General features: G+C 48.7%; 1 protein-coding gene across 1 annotated transcript in view; it reads left to right on the top strand.

Moving 5' to 3' along the window:
* The window catches only part of Itpr2 (inositol 1,4,5-trisphosphate receptor type 2), a 356,230-nt gene that overhangs the window by 151,457 nt on the left and 187,245 nt on the right, over nucleotides 1–17,528 (top strand). The window contains exons 27-32 of the mRNA XM_051173394.1: nucleotides 3,985–4,074; nucleotides 4,192–4,317; nucleotides 5,243–5,365; nucleotides 6,783–6,983; nucleotides 9,260–9,511; nucleotides 10,710–10,835. Coding sequence (XP_051029351.1) covers nucleotides 3,985–4,074; nucleotides 4,192–4,317; nucleotides 5,243–5,365; nucleotides 6,783–6,983; nucleotides 9,260–9,511; nucleotides 10,710–10,835 — 918 coding nt within the window. The remainder of the gene's footprint in view (nucleotides 1–3,984; nucleotides 4,075–4,191; nucleotides 4,318–5,242; nucleotides 5,366–6,782; nucleotides 6,984–9,259; nucleotides 9,512–10,709; nucleotides 10,836–17,528) is intronic.

Here is a 17,528-nt window from a genome sequence, read left to right as displayed (position 1 = left end):
TAGCAGTGTGGCACACAGCCCCATGAACTGATTGTGGGTCCTGGACCAAGCCCTTAAGTAGCCTTGCTCATCTTTCAGGGAAGCAGAAACTGTCACCCAGGATTCCATAATGGTCCAAATTAATGTTACAAGCAAGGCCAGGTGTATTTATTTGCAGATTTTACTCATTCTGTAATCTGCCAGACATCGTCCTGAGTAGCTGGCATTGTCCTTGAGGGTGGAGACAAAGTACCTCATCGCCTTGCAGGAGTTAGCATTCAGTTGTCTGAAGTGTCTGTGCAGGGGTGGTGATCAGGGGACAGTCATTCCGAGTGCCAACTAAGCTGAAATCGGCTTGACACACTAACAGAACCGGAAAGACAGGCCATTACTGTTTCCCGGATAGTCTGTAGGAATGGTGGGAGGGAAGACGGGCATTTGCCATCAGAATTAGGGGTAAGGCTGGCTGTCCAGTGGTCCTTAAAGAGGAGGCTTTGGATACGGTGGTGAGCAGGAGGCGTTGCCCACTGGACCGCTCTGCTGAGGGTCAGCTCCTGGAAGCAGTGGGGTGGGACAAGGAGCAGGCTCTCAGTGAACCATTTTCTGTCCCTCACAGCTCTACGTGGTGGGATCTGGAAAGTTCTGTTTTTAAAAGCCAGATGCCTGCTGCTTAGATTTTAGATGCTGTATCGCCATTAGTGACTGCTAATTAATTCTGTCTGTGATGAACTGTTTCAAGCAGGACTCACTGTCTCTTCCTGGAAGCCTGTTCCTGCTCTGGTTCTGAGCCCCTAGCTTACAGTATAATCACGTAGTGTTAAATTACTTAACCCCATGAGATCAGCTAGTGTTGAATGCCCACCTAGAACAAGTAAGCTTAGGTTGTGGAGCTGATGGTAAAAACAGCAGGGTACCGTATTAAGCATCATTTGGATTTGTGCTGTAAGCGTGACGCAGTCCCGAACCTGCCCAGGCCTGCTCAGCTCTGGGGTCTTGCATAAGTAGTTTTCCAATATTTTGTCATTAGAATATATTTAGGGTTTTGTGGACTTGATCACTGACCTGGGTTTAATGCTGTGTAGAATATAATGAACACCATCAATTTCTGCTGCTAGGGAGGCAAAATCTTCAAACATCTCTATTTAAAGCCTTTTAAGAATAAAAAACCAAAACCTAACTGCCCTTAGACACTGCATAAGTTTGCATATTTCTGAATCCCAATCCCTGCCTTGGAATTATCCAGATAGTCTGTGGGTTGATGTTTTTTCATTTTCATTGACTTATTTTCAGAAATTAACAAGGATTGTTTATTGAATTCTCCAGTGTTTCCAAAGTAATTATTCTTCATAATTTCTTCACAGAGATGAGCATTTTTCTGTCTCTTCCCTTGGGTTGAACCAAAGAGCATAATTATTGTAACACTGTGCCCGGTGCTACTTTTCATTGGTGCTAGGATTCGAACCCAGGACCACGTACATTCCATTGGCTCTGCCACTGGGCTGTATCCTCAGCCCAAGGCTGCGATTTTAAAAGCAAGACTTTTTATTTTTTACTGAGGTCATTGTCTGCCAGGCTTTGCCGCTCATTTTTCTTCTTTCTTTGATGTTGGCAGACTCAGCGACAAAGCTCTGCCAGCCTTTAGATTGCTCTCAGCATAAGATCCTGACAGTAGTGTATGGTTCATCGGAGCTGTTCTTCCTTGTGAGATGCCTCATGAAAACACAGGCCCCCCGCTTCTGTGATCAGAAGAGGGAGTCTGGCGTTTTGTTTTGTTTGAGACAGTGTAGCAAGTAGCCCAAGCGTGCCTCAGTCTCTGGATTCTAGTGTGCTGAAATTATAGGAGGCCCAGTTTAAAAAAAAAAGAAAAGAAACTTAGTTACGATTTCAGAATTCGCAACATTTGCTTCTCAGGTGAACGCTTTTTGATAGGGCCTGGAACTCTCCGGCTGAGTATCCGACAGAGCTGGTTGCCACTCTATCAGCCCTGCTCACCAGGGTCCCCACAAGGCAAGGCTGGTGCCAGTCTCTTCTTAGACTCCCCTTGTCCCTTCTGTACTTGGAGTTCAGGCTGTCCTGGAGTCATGGTGACAGCTGACGATGGCGCTCCCGTCCACCCTTCTAAACCCTGAAGACTTCCAGTGCCCCTGTCTCCCATCATTGGTGACCCCAGTTCTTCTGAGTCAGAGGCAGAGGCTGAAGAGGTTGAGGGAGGTTTATCGTGGGGCACGGTTGCTTCTTCGGGGGGGGGGGAGGTGTCTGGGACTCAAGTCTGCTGGGGCGAGCAGTAACTCTGAATGACCTCAACCTGCCTGCACTTTTTAGATGAGAGGTTACAGTGGGCTGAGCCTGCTCGTGTCTCAGAAGTAGGGAATGGAGGAGGGGGGATGGATCCCTGAAGCCCATGAGTCTATAGAGGTCGGTTCTTACAGGATGGAGACACAGACAGACACAGGAGAGGCGGTCCGGGTAGTGGTGATAGTGGGGATGATGTTTGCAGGGATTTTCATGCTTAGCAATGGCAGTGGGGGTTCAGACCAGGAGTTTGGGGTCTACCAGTAAAGAAGCAAAGAAGAAATGCCAAGCTGATGAGCGGTGTGGCTTCAGACTGACAGCATCGTTCTGTGGCACAGAGCCTTTCGCCCTCTTCTGTTTGACTAACAGGGAAAGCATTTGCTTTTATTTCTCAGGCTGAGTTAAGTTTTTTAATTGATCCTGGACAAAGGAAACAATGTGGATTGGCCTCATGTAACTCTATTACTTTTTCCTGAGCTTAGATTGCTGTTCCCGCTAAACAAGGGAGCCGGACACCACCAACACTGGGGAGGATAGAGTGTTTTCCACCCAACTTGAACTTGACATTAATCCCCCGTGCAGTTCCTTGCAGTCTGTAGACGGTTCTTACCACTTCCTGTGGAGTATTCTAGATGCTCTTTCTGTGGGACCTCTGACTTCCCTAGCAACACCCACCCTGCCCACCCACACAGCCCTGATGTTCAGATAATAGTGTTCGTCTCGAAGACCTTAGCTTAAGCTTGGGCTCCTCTGGTCACACCATCTGAAGGTGTGGCTGCCCTGTCCCGCCCTGGATGGATACTCCTATTCAGCTCACATCTCTGGTTTCTCATTTCACGCTTCCCTACATGGTTGCGGTTTTCTGGTCATGAGACAGGATCTTTTTATTTCTCTTAGAGGAGCTCACAGTAGGTTAGTGTGGACACATAGTGAGGCTTACAAGTGTTCTATGGGAAAGCGTTGCTAATAGGTACTTTTTATATGGCGATTCCAATAGCTGATATTTAACATGTGTACCTGCCTTGGATTTCCTTCTGAACCTGATTGTATCAGATAGTGGTTATCACAATTACTTACCTTTGGTGTCTCAGAATTGCCCATATGTCTTATGAATGCAGTAATTTAAAAAAATATTTTTAATTTAATTTCTATTTTTCTTTCTTCATTTTCCTGCACATACTTGATCTGCTCCAAGTTTGACTCTTCAGGGTGTCATGGTAACCGGGCACTGCATCCCGGGGTTAAGCTGGCCTTTTCTTCCCTGAGATGTATCTCAATGCTGTGATATGCTTGCTTTTTTGTTCATCATTTCCTTATGGCTTCTCTTTGGTGATAAAATTATCATTGGTATGCCCTTGATTTTGAGTGTTTCCCCTCATATAGAAAATAAACACCTGTGGTATGACTGCAATACACATGTATTTATACTAGCAATGTGCACAAGAGCATTTTATTTTAATTTTCACTCATTAACGCTCAGCAGTGTTACTTATCTGATTATCGAGCAACTTAGTTGTTATGAGGTTAAAACAGTATGTATGTTTCAATCAAGCTGAGAATTTCAATGCACCAAAAAAAAAAAAAAGACATCTAAGCCAGATAACTGTTTTTTTTTTTTGTTTCTTTTTAAATAAAATAACTACAAGTTATATTTTAAAACTAAGAGTGGTAAGTCCACCACAAACGTAAAACACACATCGGTGCTGTTTTCAGGAACCCAACCTCTTGAGTCCGGTGCAGGATGGCGTGAAGACGCCACAAATCGACAGCAACAAGTGTAACAACTACCGGATCGTGAAGGAGGTGAGCAGCCAGGGCCGCGTCCTCCCTGCGTCCTCCCTGCATACTCGCACGCGGGCTGATTTTGTTCCCGTGCGTGTGGCACCGCTGTGTCTAAGGCAGGGCTTCGTCTGGTTACAGATCTTGGTTAGGCTGAGCAAGCTGTGTGTGCAGAGCAAGAAGGGTCGCAACCAACACCAGCGGCTGCTGAAGAACATGGGGGCTCACTCGGTGGTGCTGGACCTCCTGCAGATCCCCTACGAAAAGGTTTGCCCCGAACCGTCTTCCTGCAGTCCTGTCTCACTCAAAGTGTGCCACCAAGTTTAAAGGAGTTTCCTCTCCTTAATCGTTGAAGATGAGCCCCCCTCCCACTGCACCCATTGCCACACACCCTTGAATTCTTTCCTGTGTTTCCTGTGCACAGGGGTGAGCCTTTACGAAGCTCACTTCCGTCTCGCAGACCAGGAAGAAACGTGGCATGTTGCCACCCAATCCGACACAGCCCTCAGGTTTCCTCCACAGTCCCAGCATGTCCTGTGCACAGAAGCACCTGTTAGAAGCTTGCCAGCTCTGGGCTTGGTCATTCTGCCTTCATATCTCTCAGTCTGAGCTCTCTTGCGGATTGACAGTTATTTTGAAGAGTGTTCCATCCCTCACTGCCTCCTGTGCTCAGGTTCCATTCCCTGTCTTCAGTTGGAACATAGGAGGGGTCTAGTTTCTGTGCCGAGCTCCTACTAGCAGGCACATGCAGCTCTGATCCGTTCCAACACCAGGGACGCGTCCACCGTAAGGACCTCCCTCTCCTTTGTAATACACAACGATTCTGCACAGCGGTTCCACTGAATACCCCATCCTGCATCCATTTTTTTTTTTAAATTCACATTTGTGCTAGCACAGGCATGGGTGGAGGATTGGAAAGTCTGCGGGAACGATAAGATTGGCAGTGTAACAAGGACAGGGTGGGAAGAATGAGACAGACAGACAGACAGACAGGAAGAATAGAGAGAAGGAGAGAAAGGTCTCGAACACGGAGCTGAAGGGGCAGGGGATGGTGGGAGGGGTACAGAGATGCAGCGGGTGTGGGGAAAGGGGAGCGTGAACGGAGCCCCGCAGGCGGGCATCCGCGGCGGAGGGATGTGGTTGTGTGTAAATCCGCTGTTCTCGGTGTCATGCGCTGCCCTTTCACCTACAGAACGACGAGAAGATGAATGGGGTGATGGAATTAGCCCACACCTTCCTGCAGAACTTCTGCCGGGGGAACCCGCAGAACCAAGTTCTCCTTCACAAACATCTCAATCTGTTTCTAACTCCTGGAGTAAGTACCGCAGTGACATTTACAGCAGAGCGCACCTAGCATTTACTGCGCTGAAAAAAAAAAAAAAATTGTTGACCTTTGCGCATCATTTTCGCCCCGAGATTCACTCCATAAAATTGAGTGTTTCCATAGAAGAAGCTCTTCAAGTAGTTTGAAAATTTAGACAAATTTTATATGCCAATGGCAGTTTCATTTATGACATAGAATTTATAATGTTAGAATAAGGACTTTAGGAAGAACTGGTCTGTTGATACCACGGTGAAGCTAAGTATGGGAGCTGGGGTATATATAGCTCAGCGATAGACAGCTGGCCTAGCATCTTCAGGAGAACGCAGCACTACAAAACCCAGACCGAAAACAAACACACAAGAGCTAAATACTGAATATTCCAAGGTTGCATTAACTATGGCCTGCTAAAAGCGTGTAGGCAGACTGGGGGTGGGGTGAATAAGAGGGTTCACTGTGGAAGTGGACTCAGATCACCAGTACCCACATAAAAGCCAGGGATGGCCCTGTGTGCCTGTAATGTCAGGGTGAACAGCAGAGACAGGAAGGCTGCAAGAGCCTGCTGGCCAATCAGTGTAATTGGGGAAAGTCCTAAGTTCAGTGGGAGACTCTGCCTCATGGGAATAAGATGGGGGGGGTGACAGAGGAGTACACCAATCCTGTTACGAGCGGTTTTCCTGCCTGCCTGGTCCCAGAGCTGCGCCAGCCCCAAGTAACACACAGAGACGCTGTATTAGATATAAAGCTGTTGGCCTGTTACTAGCGTTTCTTATTGGCTAGCTCTGTCTTAAATATTAACCCATTTCTATTAATCTAAGTATTTCCATGTGGTCTCATCTTACCGGAGAGAGGGGCCTGAGCTCTGCTCTCTCGGTCCTACATTTTGAATCTCCTCCTACCTCTTCCAGAATCCTCCTTGTCTCCTAGTCCCTCCTATCTTCCTTTCCTATTGGCCAACAGTACTTTATTCATTAACCAGTATGAGAAACATATTTACAGAATGACATCTCCCATCACAGTCCTGCTCGGGTCCCTGCATGTACATGCACACAGCACATGTATCCCTCAGCACGTGCGCGCGTGTGCACGCACACACACACACACACACACGTGCACACAGCATACATGCTCATACTATACTCTCACAAAAGGATAAAAAAAATTACTAGCAGATCTCAAGGAAGAGTCAAGTTGCTGGTAATGTGCTTGCTGACCTCCTCTGTCCAGCTGCGTCCCGCGGTGAGGCAGATGCCTTTCAGTTGTTCATGCCTCCACGTTTCACCGAGGACAGGCACTGGCCGCTCATGGTGGCTCCACAGATGACATGGGGCCCCTCGCAGTCAGGGAACATAGGCACTGTAGGACAACCCTGATGGCGTCCCAGTCACAACGGTTCGCTCCCCCTGCTCAGCTCCTTGAAGCGGAAACCATGCGACACATCTTCATGAACAACTACCATCTGTGCAAGGAGATCAGCGAGAGGGTGGTCCAGCACTTTGTACATTGTATCGAGACACACGGCCGCCACGTGGAGTACCTAAGGTTCCTGCAGACAATCGTGAAAGCGGATGGCAAATATGTGAAGAAATGCCAGGACATGGTCATGACGGAGGTAGGTGTCCAGTCTGTCTTCCATGCTAAGCCGTGCCCAGATGTGCGTCACCAGCCAGCTCGGAGCAGGGAGAGACCTCCGAGGCCACTTGGCTCTACTGTGACCAGAGAGGCACTGATAGGGTTTACACTGGTTCAGTGAAGTAACACAGGACCATCTGACCTCATGACCTTATTAAGTTTTTCTTTTTGATCTGTAATGAATTTTGGTCTGTTAAGTAATGGGTAATTTTCAGAGTTGCGATATCGTGTGTGTGTGTGTGTGTGTGTGTGTGTGTGTGTGTGCATATATGTATGTCTGTATGTGTACATGTATGCATGTGTGCACTAGTGAAAGTTTGTTTGTGCACTATGTGCATGTAGGTGCCTGTGGATACCAGCAGAGGGAGTTAGATCCCCTGGAACTGGAGTAACACATATTTATGATGTGGGTGCTGGGACTTGAACCTGGGTCCTCTGCAAGAGCAACAAGTGCTCTTAACCATTCAGCCACCCACCCCTCCAGCTCCTACAATGGGTGAAATCTTATGCAATCACAAGGTTATTCTGAATCAACACAATTTTTCTGTTTAAAAGTTTTAGTGTCGTAACAGAGAAATGGATGGTTCCTGCTGTTTCTGAATCATAGGACAGGTGTTCTCTGCCTCTGTTTGTAATGGTTTTGAGGGACAGCACATGAGTTAATAAGAAGTGATTGGCAGGTCTCTATTAGAGCAGTAGGAATTGGGTGTTTTGAATGAGGTAAGAGCTTAGGAAAATGAGCTAACTCCTTTGGAAGAGGTTGGCGTGGGTTAGCTGCTCACTGGGGACAGGAGGGTGTCCCTTTGGAGAGCTGGTGACCAGATGCGGGTTGGTGGCCTGTGAGGCACAGAAGCTCCACCCACAGCTGCAAGGCAGTTCTTACCTGGGGATGTTCCCGTCGTCGCCATATGCCTCCAGTTAGATAAGTGAGGGATGTCTCTGTGTTGATCTTATTTCTCCCAGACGTCTTAAAAAGTGATCCAGCCTAAGGCCTTGAACTTTTATGTATGAGCTGTGAATAAATAATGAAAGGAGCATTGTGTGGCTAACACAGGCCCTTCCTTTGGTACTTGTCCAAGGAAATGCTTCTGTGTGTAAGGAAATATTTGTCATATTATGCATACTCGTGTTTGGATACGCAAATTCATTCACAACAGGACTGTCAAAGTCAGCCAGGCAGTTAATTGGCTTATTCATTTAAATGTTACTGATTTAAATATAACAACTAAACCGAGATTTACATATCATTCATAACTTGAGTATTTCCTATCAGGGCTAGAAAGTTGGTATCAGTAATAGATAGTAGATGATGGCATGGTAAATAAGATTTGCTGCCTTCCTGAGCTCTAAAAGCATAAAATAAAATGTGAGGGGCACACTCACGTCCTAAGTATCTCCCTGTTTTATTCTCTGATGCTTCCCCATAAAATGAGGAATCTTCCAGATATTTATGAAGTTGTAAGTACTTGAAGCAATGTACACGTTTGCTTACTTACTAATGTGAATGCTTTTTTATGATCCGTTGCATTTTTAGTGTGTATAGAAATGTGTCTACCTGTGGGTGTGTGCGCACGTGAGTGCACTGTCTGAAGAGGCCAGAAGGGGGCGTCGGATCCTCTGGTCCTCCGCAGGAGCAGAGAGTGCTCTTAACTGTCTCTCCAGCCCTTTACACTAAAGCACTCCAGCTTTAGTGAAAACGGACTCAGGACGCCAGACGCTCGCTGTCCTGGTGCTGGGGTTACAGGTCTGCACCCCCGGGCCTGGCTCGGTGCTGTTTGAGTCTTATCCCATCCGTTACTCTCACACCTCCTGCCTGGTTTCGGCAGCAATGGTGGCTGGTCACCTGGCACTTGATTTTGACCTTTCCCTCCTGCCTGAGGAAGCTCTGCTTTTATAGTGTGTGTGCATGTGTGTGTGTGTGTGTGTGCATGCGTGCATGTATGTGTGTGCTTTTGTATATGTATGTGTGCATATGTGTGCACATACGTGTGCATGTGTGCGTGAGTTTTGTATGTATGTATGTGTACATGTATGTGCCTGAGTGTGTGTGCATGTACATGCGTGCATGTGTGTGTGTGTTTTTGTATAGTGTATGTACAGGTGTGTGTGCGTGTGTGTGTGCATGCTTGTGTGTGTGTGTGTGTGTGTGTGTGTGCTTGTTTCTGTTTGTACACAGAGATCTGTGTGCCTTCAGGTAGGTCAGGCTCTTAGAAATGTCGAAATCTGCCATGCAGTGTCTTTTCTTCATTATTTCAGTTGATTAACGGGGGTGAAGACGTGCTGATCTTTTACAACGACAGAGCGTCATTTCCCATCCTCCTTAGCATGATGTGCTCTGAGAGAGCCCGCGGGGATGAGAGCGGCCCCCTGGCCTACCATATCACCCTTGTGGAGTTGCTGGCAGCCTGTACGGAGGGAAAGAATGTCTACACGGAAATCAAGTGCAATTCTCTCTTGCCCCTGGACGACATCGTGCGGGTGGTGACCCATGAGGATTGCATCCCTGAGGTCAGCCCCACAAACGCTTACCACGTGTGCAACACCCCTGCTTTTACGGTTCACCCTGGTGTCAGGCGTCTCCCATGGCGATAGTTGCCATGACATCACATATTTAGTGGAGGGATTAACGGTTTAGCCACGTAATTTTCAAAGTGGAAAAGTGCACAGAGACTTCTAGCTTTAGTTTGCACAGAAGGAAGGCAGTTCCGCTGACTAAGAGCTACAAATGTCTCTTAAGGCCCGCTCACGGTAGTGGGCTTGCAGAGAAAGGTCCACTTGTAGTTTTGAGCGTGACCTTGGTGACTCATTGGTGACGTCAGTCACTGATGAGAGAGCCTAGGCCGGTGGTGGTGCAGCGGCTCACCTTCGACTCCATTGCTCTACCTTGACGCCTAGAATGTGCGTTCTCCCGAGAGCACACCACACCCTCCCTCAACCTCCCTTCTACTTCAGCTTTGATGACTTGGGAAATACCTCGCAGAGCGTGATTACCGGCTGAGGAAACCCGTCTGTTAGTGAGGGTTTCAGGGAACACACAGTGTAACTGTGCGTTGACTTCCGCAGGCACTAACACGTCCAGCGTCCAATTCCCACAGTTTTAAAGTGAAATAGTCGCTGCATCTGCCTAAGAGGATTAATAGAGGATTGAGTTCAATAAGAGGAGTCATGGGGAGGCCCAGGGGCTTCATGCATGGCGGACACTGAGTACATACAGCTGCTGTGGAGACGATGGTGTCTCAGCTCATCTTAGCCGATGACCATCCTCACATACCATTGAGGGTTTCTTCTAGGCTTTAGTGGAGCAGCAGGGAGCCCTACAGGCAGGAAACCTTGCTCTCTGGTTCCTCATGGTTCTGATTCAGAGTCCCGGAATCCCAAGGAGTGATTGACACGATTTGTTTCTGTATACAGCCTTCTCTTGGAGACATTTGAGTTCTTCCCAGTGTTTCAAGGATGCTAGGTTTGCTTTGAGCAAAGCTGCTATTTTCATAGCAGTCTCTGGGCATGGGGGAAAGGAATGCTAGACCACAGGCTTCCCTGGGCCAGGCTGGAGCAAGCTGTTAAAGGGAAGACGGCAGGGAGCCTGCACACGCACAAGACGAACCGTGATCTGCCGCAGGAGCCCACACAGGTGGCATTTCATGTTGTAGAACAGAAGGCGGTGGGTGGAAAACTGAACTTGCCTTTGCGTTTGAAACTTGCACAGGTCAAGATCGCGTACGTGAACTTCGTCAACCACTGTTACGTTGACACGGAAGTGGAGATGAAAGAAATCTACACAAGCAACCACATCTGGAAGTTGTTTGAAAACTTCTTGGTGGATATGGCGAGGGTAAGTTAAGCGCTCTTCATGTGGGGTAAGGTCATCGGTGTCTATTGGTATTCATTTCGATTAAGCAGTAAATATCTGGATGAAAACATGCAGTTAAACCAGCTACATTAGTCTGTTTTATCCACGAAGCTGTGAATGGGTTCCAGGAGATCGTGAGCGGCATTGTTAACGTACACAAAGCACCTACTGTGGCATGTGCAGTGACAGGTGACATGTTTAGTTTCTACCTTTGTAAATGACCACGTTTGTCTGTTACGAACTGGGATTTTAGGAGCCCCGCTACATGGGTTGGAGGAAATATTTGGCAGAGGCCATTTTCCATTTAACCTCTTGCCGTGGAGGCAATTAAAGCTGCAGATGGAGGGTGCCTCAAGTGGTCTAGGGAGGACCGTGAGCAGACTTCGCATGACCCCTGTTACATACAGCCTTCCCTGGCTCTGATAATTTGGCAGAATGTGATTTTTCACAGTTCCCCAGATCACATTCTGCCTTTGCTTTGAGTCTGTTCCTTTCTTTTTCTTTTTTTAATTGGGAGGTGTCATGTGGCACTAGGTGGCATTTTGTAGACACCGTCTGGCGTGCGTGTTTTCTCTGGGGAAATGTATAAGCAACAAGGAAAGGTTGCTGTTTACTTGTTCGTGCTTTCTCCTTTGCGTAACAAGTCAGTATTAACGCCCAGGGGACTTTTACGTTTTACTTCTTTTTCAAACAAGGCTTCATTCCCTACGTAGCCCAGGCTGGGCCTGCAGCAACCCAGGCTAGCCTCAGACTCACAGCAGTCACCCTTCTACAACCCCACAAGTGTTGGGGTTACAGGTTTGGGCCACCACGCCAAACTCTCATTGGAGTTTTAAGAGTGGCAAGGCGTGAACTCTGAGTAAGGATTTTCCTAGGAAAGGCAGTGTGTCCATAGCGCCTCAAGATTTGCACGAGTTGAGGTGAGCTGTGCAATCCCTCGGGCCTTCCTGCTCCCCCTGGTAGCTGAGGCCTCCTCCTCTAAGCGTGTGTCTCTGAGGATGGGGATTCCCCAAATCTTACAAGAATGATTGCCTCTGTGTCTGGCAGTTCGTGGCCTCCTTCCTCTCTTTCTGGAGGAGGAAAGATGAAATTCATACGCAAGCGCTCCCACTGTAAACTCGGGCGGAAAGGTGGATCCTGTTTATCTCGCTTTTGGTGTGACAGAGCGAGTGAGACTTTCACTAGGTTCAAGTGCGTGCATGCTCAGAGCCGTCCTCGTTTACATCGTTTTTCCTGTGACCAGCTAGAAGTCACCACGTCCTTTCGTGACAGCTGGTAGATTCCGCACTTAACTCACACCATTTGCGTTTGCTGCCGCTGACCTGTGGAAAGCGTGGCTCTGACCAGCTGCTCCCGAGTCCTTGAAGCAAAGGGTACTTTCAGGGGCCGTACATACAGGAAGATGTTAAGGGGTTTCCGGGCGGATGCGTATCTTCAGAGTTGTCTGGCAACAGAGATTAGCTCGTGAAAGGCCAAGGTCACATTCTCAGAGGCACCGGCTGTCTCCATAAAGTGAAGTTAATTTTCTTAAAACCAGAGAGAGCTAGCGGCGAGTGCCTGACCCGGCCACCCCTGCACCCACATGTTCTTTCCGCTCACGAATTCAGACGCTGCGCACCTTTCCTCTTACTGAGTTTGCTTAAGTGGGTGATTATGAAGTGTCGCTTATCACATGAAGGCTCCGGGAGGCTTCCTGGAATTCCTGCCTGCCAGCTCGAGTTGACCGCAGAAACCTTTGTTCCCATCAGCTTCTTCTTTGTCCTTCAAAGCAGGGCTTCTCCAGGGTGGACATGAAACCACCTGGCATTTTCCAGAAGAGGAAGCTCGGGGCAGAGGGCCCCTTCCTCCCTCTGCAGGAAGTTTCCATGTTCTAGTAACAAAACAACCCAGCTTTCCGTGCAGATGGCTGAGCCCTGCTCCCCAGAGTCTCAACACTTGGGAGACAAGACATTTTGAAACAAGTCTTACGTGGCACCACGGTTGGTCCTGGGGTACCCTAAGAGCCACTGCAGTAGGATCCGGATGGGATGTCAAAGTAATTAGTCGGACCAGGGTTCAGATCCAAACTCTACCTTTCTCTGACTGCCTTACATATACTGGGAAAGGTTCTGTAACCCGAGTTGTCTTGCAATAAATACATTTCTCCAGTGGCCCTGGGAAGAGCTGGTGATGTAACACACAATAAGCTCTTAGTGAATCCTGCTCTTTGCAAAGGGCTTGGTGGCATTATGTTATTACCAGGATTATCACAAGGCTATGAGAAGCCTTTTGGGCAGTTTCAGGAGCTTCCCCGAGACCTAAGTGGTACTGATGACATAATGACATTGAGAGAGGCAAAAACAGACTGACCATACAGGCAAGAGCCAGACCCTGTGTTCATGCAGCCAGGCGGACATTCTCTGGGCTTGCATGATACTGCACAGACATGAAGCCAGGCATGCATATAACCAGACCTGAAAGATACTAGGTATGTGTGAAGCCAGGTATGCACGAAGCTGGGAATGCATGAAGCCAGGCATGTATGAAGCCAGGCATGCATGAAGCCAGCTACACATGAGATTGGACATGAATTAAGCTGGAAGCTGAATTTGCATGAGGCCAGGTGTCTTAATTAGGGTTTCTATTGCTGTGAAGAGATGCCACGCCACAGCAACACTTATAAAGGAAAACATTTAGTTGGGGCTGGCTTATAGTTCAGAGAGTTAGTCCATTATCTTCGTGGCAGAGAGCATGGGGCGCTTGGGCAGGCGTGTTGCTGGAGAAGGAGCCACAAGTCCTTTGTCCAGATGAGCAGGCAGTAGGAAGAGAGAGTTGGGCCTGGCTTGAGCATTTGAAATCTCACTTCCTGCAGCAAGGCCACACCTCCTAACAGTGGCCCTCCCTATGACCCAGTGGAGGCCATTTTCATTCCAAGCGCGAAGCCAGGCGAGCATGGGTCCAGGCCTGTGTGAAGCCGTGGGCAGACGTGACGTCATATAAACTGCTGCGGAGGAAAGGCATCGGACTCAGGTGTGAACAGCAAACTCATAAAACCCGCGAGCAACTGATTGACGTCGGAGGGGAGGAGGGGGGTGGAGTGGTGCTGGAAGCTGGGTTGAGGGCACCCAACTTGGGAGGGGTAAAAGAGGAGAGAGCATGCAGCTGGGTGTCTAGCCTTAGTTTTCAGCGACTACCTGGACATTTCTAAACCGGTGTCGTTCCTATGTTTGGCATGCTTCGGCTTTTATTTCTGCAGAACTTACAATCTAAGGATTCTTACACTGACTCTGAGTTTTCTCTATTGTCGTTTCTTCCCTGGTTTTACTTGAGCAGCAACATGGGGCAGTCCGGTTGAGCAGAGGGATAACGTACACCGGAAGTCATGAGTTCTCCTTGCAATGCCTGCTTTGGGATTGTAAAGCTGTGAAGCTTAGGGAACTTGTAGGTGGCCCTCATAATTTTGCTCCTGGAGTCCAGATGCATAATTTGCAGCTGAGTCCCCTGCTTGTTACGGCACGGGAAGGAAGGTTTCTGCCTCCACTCCCAGCCCCAGAAGCTTCTCAGAGTTAGCCTTTGTCTCCCAGTGTTTTACCCATGACTTGTACTGGCCCTCTGTGGAGTTTTGTTCTGTTTCCGCAACGCTGGATTCCCTCCAGCCTGCCTGAGCCTACACAATTGTATTTGGGCAGAAATGTGGAGAACAGTTTGTCTGAAAGGACAGGTGAAGTCTGGAAGCCAGCAGCCAGGCCTTGGGGCTCCCGGAAAGCCCTCTGGAGCCACTGCCATTTGTATTTTCCATTTTCCTCTCCACGGGCTTTATCCTTCACGAGGGTCACGCACGCGCCCACAGGAGTGGTCCAGTGAGAGGGCTCAGTGGGTAAAGGTGCTTGCTGCCAAGCCCGATAACCTGAATTTGATCGCTGGAACATGTGTGGTGAAAGGAGAGACCAGACTCCAGCAAGTTGTTTAATAAATTTAAAAATATTTTTAAAAAGACACACAGAAAATCTTTCCCGGAAAGTAGCTTTTAATAAGCTATGTTACATTGTCTCATGTGGTCACCCTTCTGATGTCCCCACAGAGACGGGGCCCACGGAGCTGTAAAACAGCTCGCTGGGGCAGTGGCCAAGCTATTAGACCCAGGAAAAGTTGTTGCTGTCTGTGAGACCATCAATGGCGGCCCACTTTGATCCATGTTCCAGTGCAGCCGAAACCTGTGCTCATGGAGGAGAAATGGCTTTCTTCATCCTGGTAACTGCTTGTTGCTGCAGTCAGGGGACTCAGGCCGTTATCAGGAGGTTCCTGGAAGGGGCAGGCGTGATTGGTGCTAGTCTCAGACTGTAGGTGTGATTGTTTTGAGGACGTTCCCAACTCTGTCATCCCTTTCGAGACCTTACGGCGACCGTGTGTACTCTGAGTGATATTCCGGCCGAACAGAATTAGACCAGGAAACAATTTAGTGTGTGTGTCCACTGAATGCGCCATCGGTCATCGCTTAACAAGACAGATCAGATAGATGGCTTGGGCCACTCGCTCCCTTTCCTGCCGAGCAGACGTTTGGAGGTAGGTAGAACGCATATCTGCTATAAGACATGATTCCACGTGGCCTTTGTTAGATAGGGGCAAGCGGATGTCCGATTGTTTTGTTGGCTTTGTGAATAGCTGACTGCATCATTAATTAATCTTCTTTATGTGGCCCAAGAAGCTAGCATGGCGGGGGCATGTCTTCTGTGCCTTTTGTCGTCTTCGGGGCACCTCCGGCTCAGCTGTAACTTTGCAGACCTAATTTCTGTGCTGAGTTATAGGGGTGAGGCATGTTGCGACAGAGAGCTGTGGGATTGCCCCCGTGACCCGATGGACGGTCGCTCCTCGTCCTACCGTACGCTGTGTGCTTCATTCATGTGAGGTGTCCCTTCTAGTCCTTCCCAGGAGTGTGTATCTGTGCGTGTATGCACGTGTGTGTGTGTGTGTGTGTGTGTGTGAGCACATGCATGTGTAATGGCTGTGTGGAGGGTAGAGGTCGACCTGGGGTGTCATTCTTCAGCGGTACCATCCATCTTAGTTTTAGGGACAGGGTTTCTCTCTGAGTCTGTCACCAGCCAGGGAACAGGCACCTGCCTGTTTCTGCTTCCGGCACTGGAATCTCCTGTGTGTGCCGCTAATACCAAGCTGCTCCCTCTCTCTCTCCTTTTTTTTTTTTTTTTTTTTAAAGTGTATTTTGGGGCTTGAACTTGGGAAGGCAAGCACTTTACTGCCTGAGCTCCTTAAGTCCTGCATTTGTGTCCCAGGGTCACCCTGTCTGTCAGCATCTCTCCCACCTGATTGGCCACTCGACTGATCTCTCTGTATCTTCCCACTTGCAGATACTGAGGGATGGCAGACTCAAACCCAGGCCCTGGTCCCTTTACTGTCTTTGGCATTTGCTTCCTGGGATCCGCAACTCTCAAATTTTTGATCCCAGGTTGACTGACTCCCGGGCCCTTCTCTGATGCCTAGTCTTGAGTCTGGGCGTTTCCCGACGTTTCCATCTAGCAGTCCTGATTTCAAACTCTTTACTCATGGTCTGCCACAAACCCGCTCCTTGAGTTGTGGCATTTCAAAAGATGACAGTTCCAGTGTTCACGCCCTCTGCCCAGGCACACATCCTGGCATCATTTGCAAATATTACTTTGTACCCCCTACATCTGGTCCTTCATCAATGCTGCAGGTTCTAAAATGCCATGAATTGGACCAGTCCTGAACTCCTGGGCCATATGTATCACATTTAGCAGAAGAGGAGGAGGAGGGTGTGTGTGCCAGGGTTGGGTCAGGTCCCTGCTTCCGAGGACTCACTGCCTGTTCTGTGCCTTCCTTCTCCCTGTCTTCCTAGCCTCCGGTCCTCCTTGCAGCTGTCTGTCTGTCTGTCCATTCTGCTTTCCCCAGACATTTTCATTTCGGCGTTTCTGCTTTCTGAGAGGCTTGGCCCAGGACCTGCACGTCAGCCCTTTCTCCTCTGTCAGACCCCGGTTTAGTTATTTTTTGGATTTTGTCTCTATGGGCAATATCTGGCATATGAAGAACTTAGAAGAGAGTTCCTTTTTAGCTCGCAGTGTTGGAGGTTCACCCTTTACAGCTGGGAGGGCTTGTGGAGGAGGCAGCTGTCCACTCTGTGACGGATAAGTCACGGAAGCAGGGAAATAAAAACCAGAGGAGACGAGAGACAGACCCAAGTGACCTATGTCCTCCCGTTGGGTCCTACCTGCGGCCACCACCTACAACTAGAGCTTTGGATGAATATTTCATATTCAGAGTTTAATATTCCTTTCATGCCCACCCCACAACACAACATACCCTCAACCCATCTCTGAGAGTTTCCATGCCATTAATAGTCCCAGTGTTATTCATGAGTCCAAACTCAGAGTTTCCTCCGAGGCCCAGGGAAGACTCTTAGCTGTGAGCCTGTGTGCAATCAACGCTGTACACTTCAACAGTGGAACAGAGCACACACTTCCATTCCATAACATTGGAACAGGGTGAGCAGCAAGGAAGGAGCCGACCACAGCAAGACTGAAGCCTGTAGCTGTGTATCTGGTCCAGGGCATGCGGTAGCCTGCTGTGGATTCCCAGGGTGGGGAGGCCCCACCCATGTGGCTTTGCCGTGTTAGCCCGTGTGCCTGTGACCTGCTCAGTAGATGCTCCAGGTATCGCTGATGCTCT

This window comes from Phodopus roborovskii, unplaced genomic scaffold (genome assembly GCF_943737965.1).
Source record: "Phodopus roborovskii unplaced genomic scaffold, PHOROB, whole genome shotgun sequence".
Lineage (NCBI taxonomy): Eukaryota > Metazoa > Chordata > Mammalia > Rodentia > Cricetidae > Phodopus > Phodopus roborovskii.
This window is presented reverse-complemented; position numbering and strand designations above follow the sequence as displayed.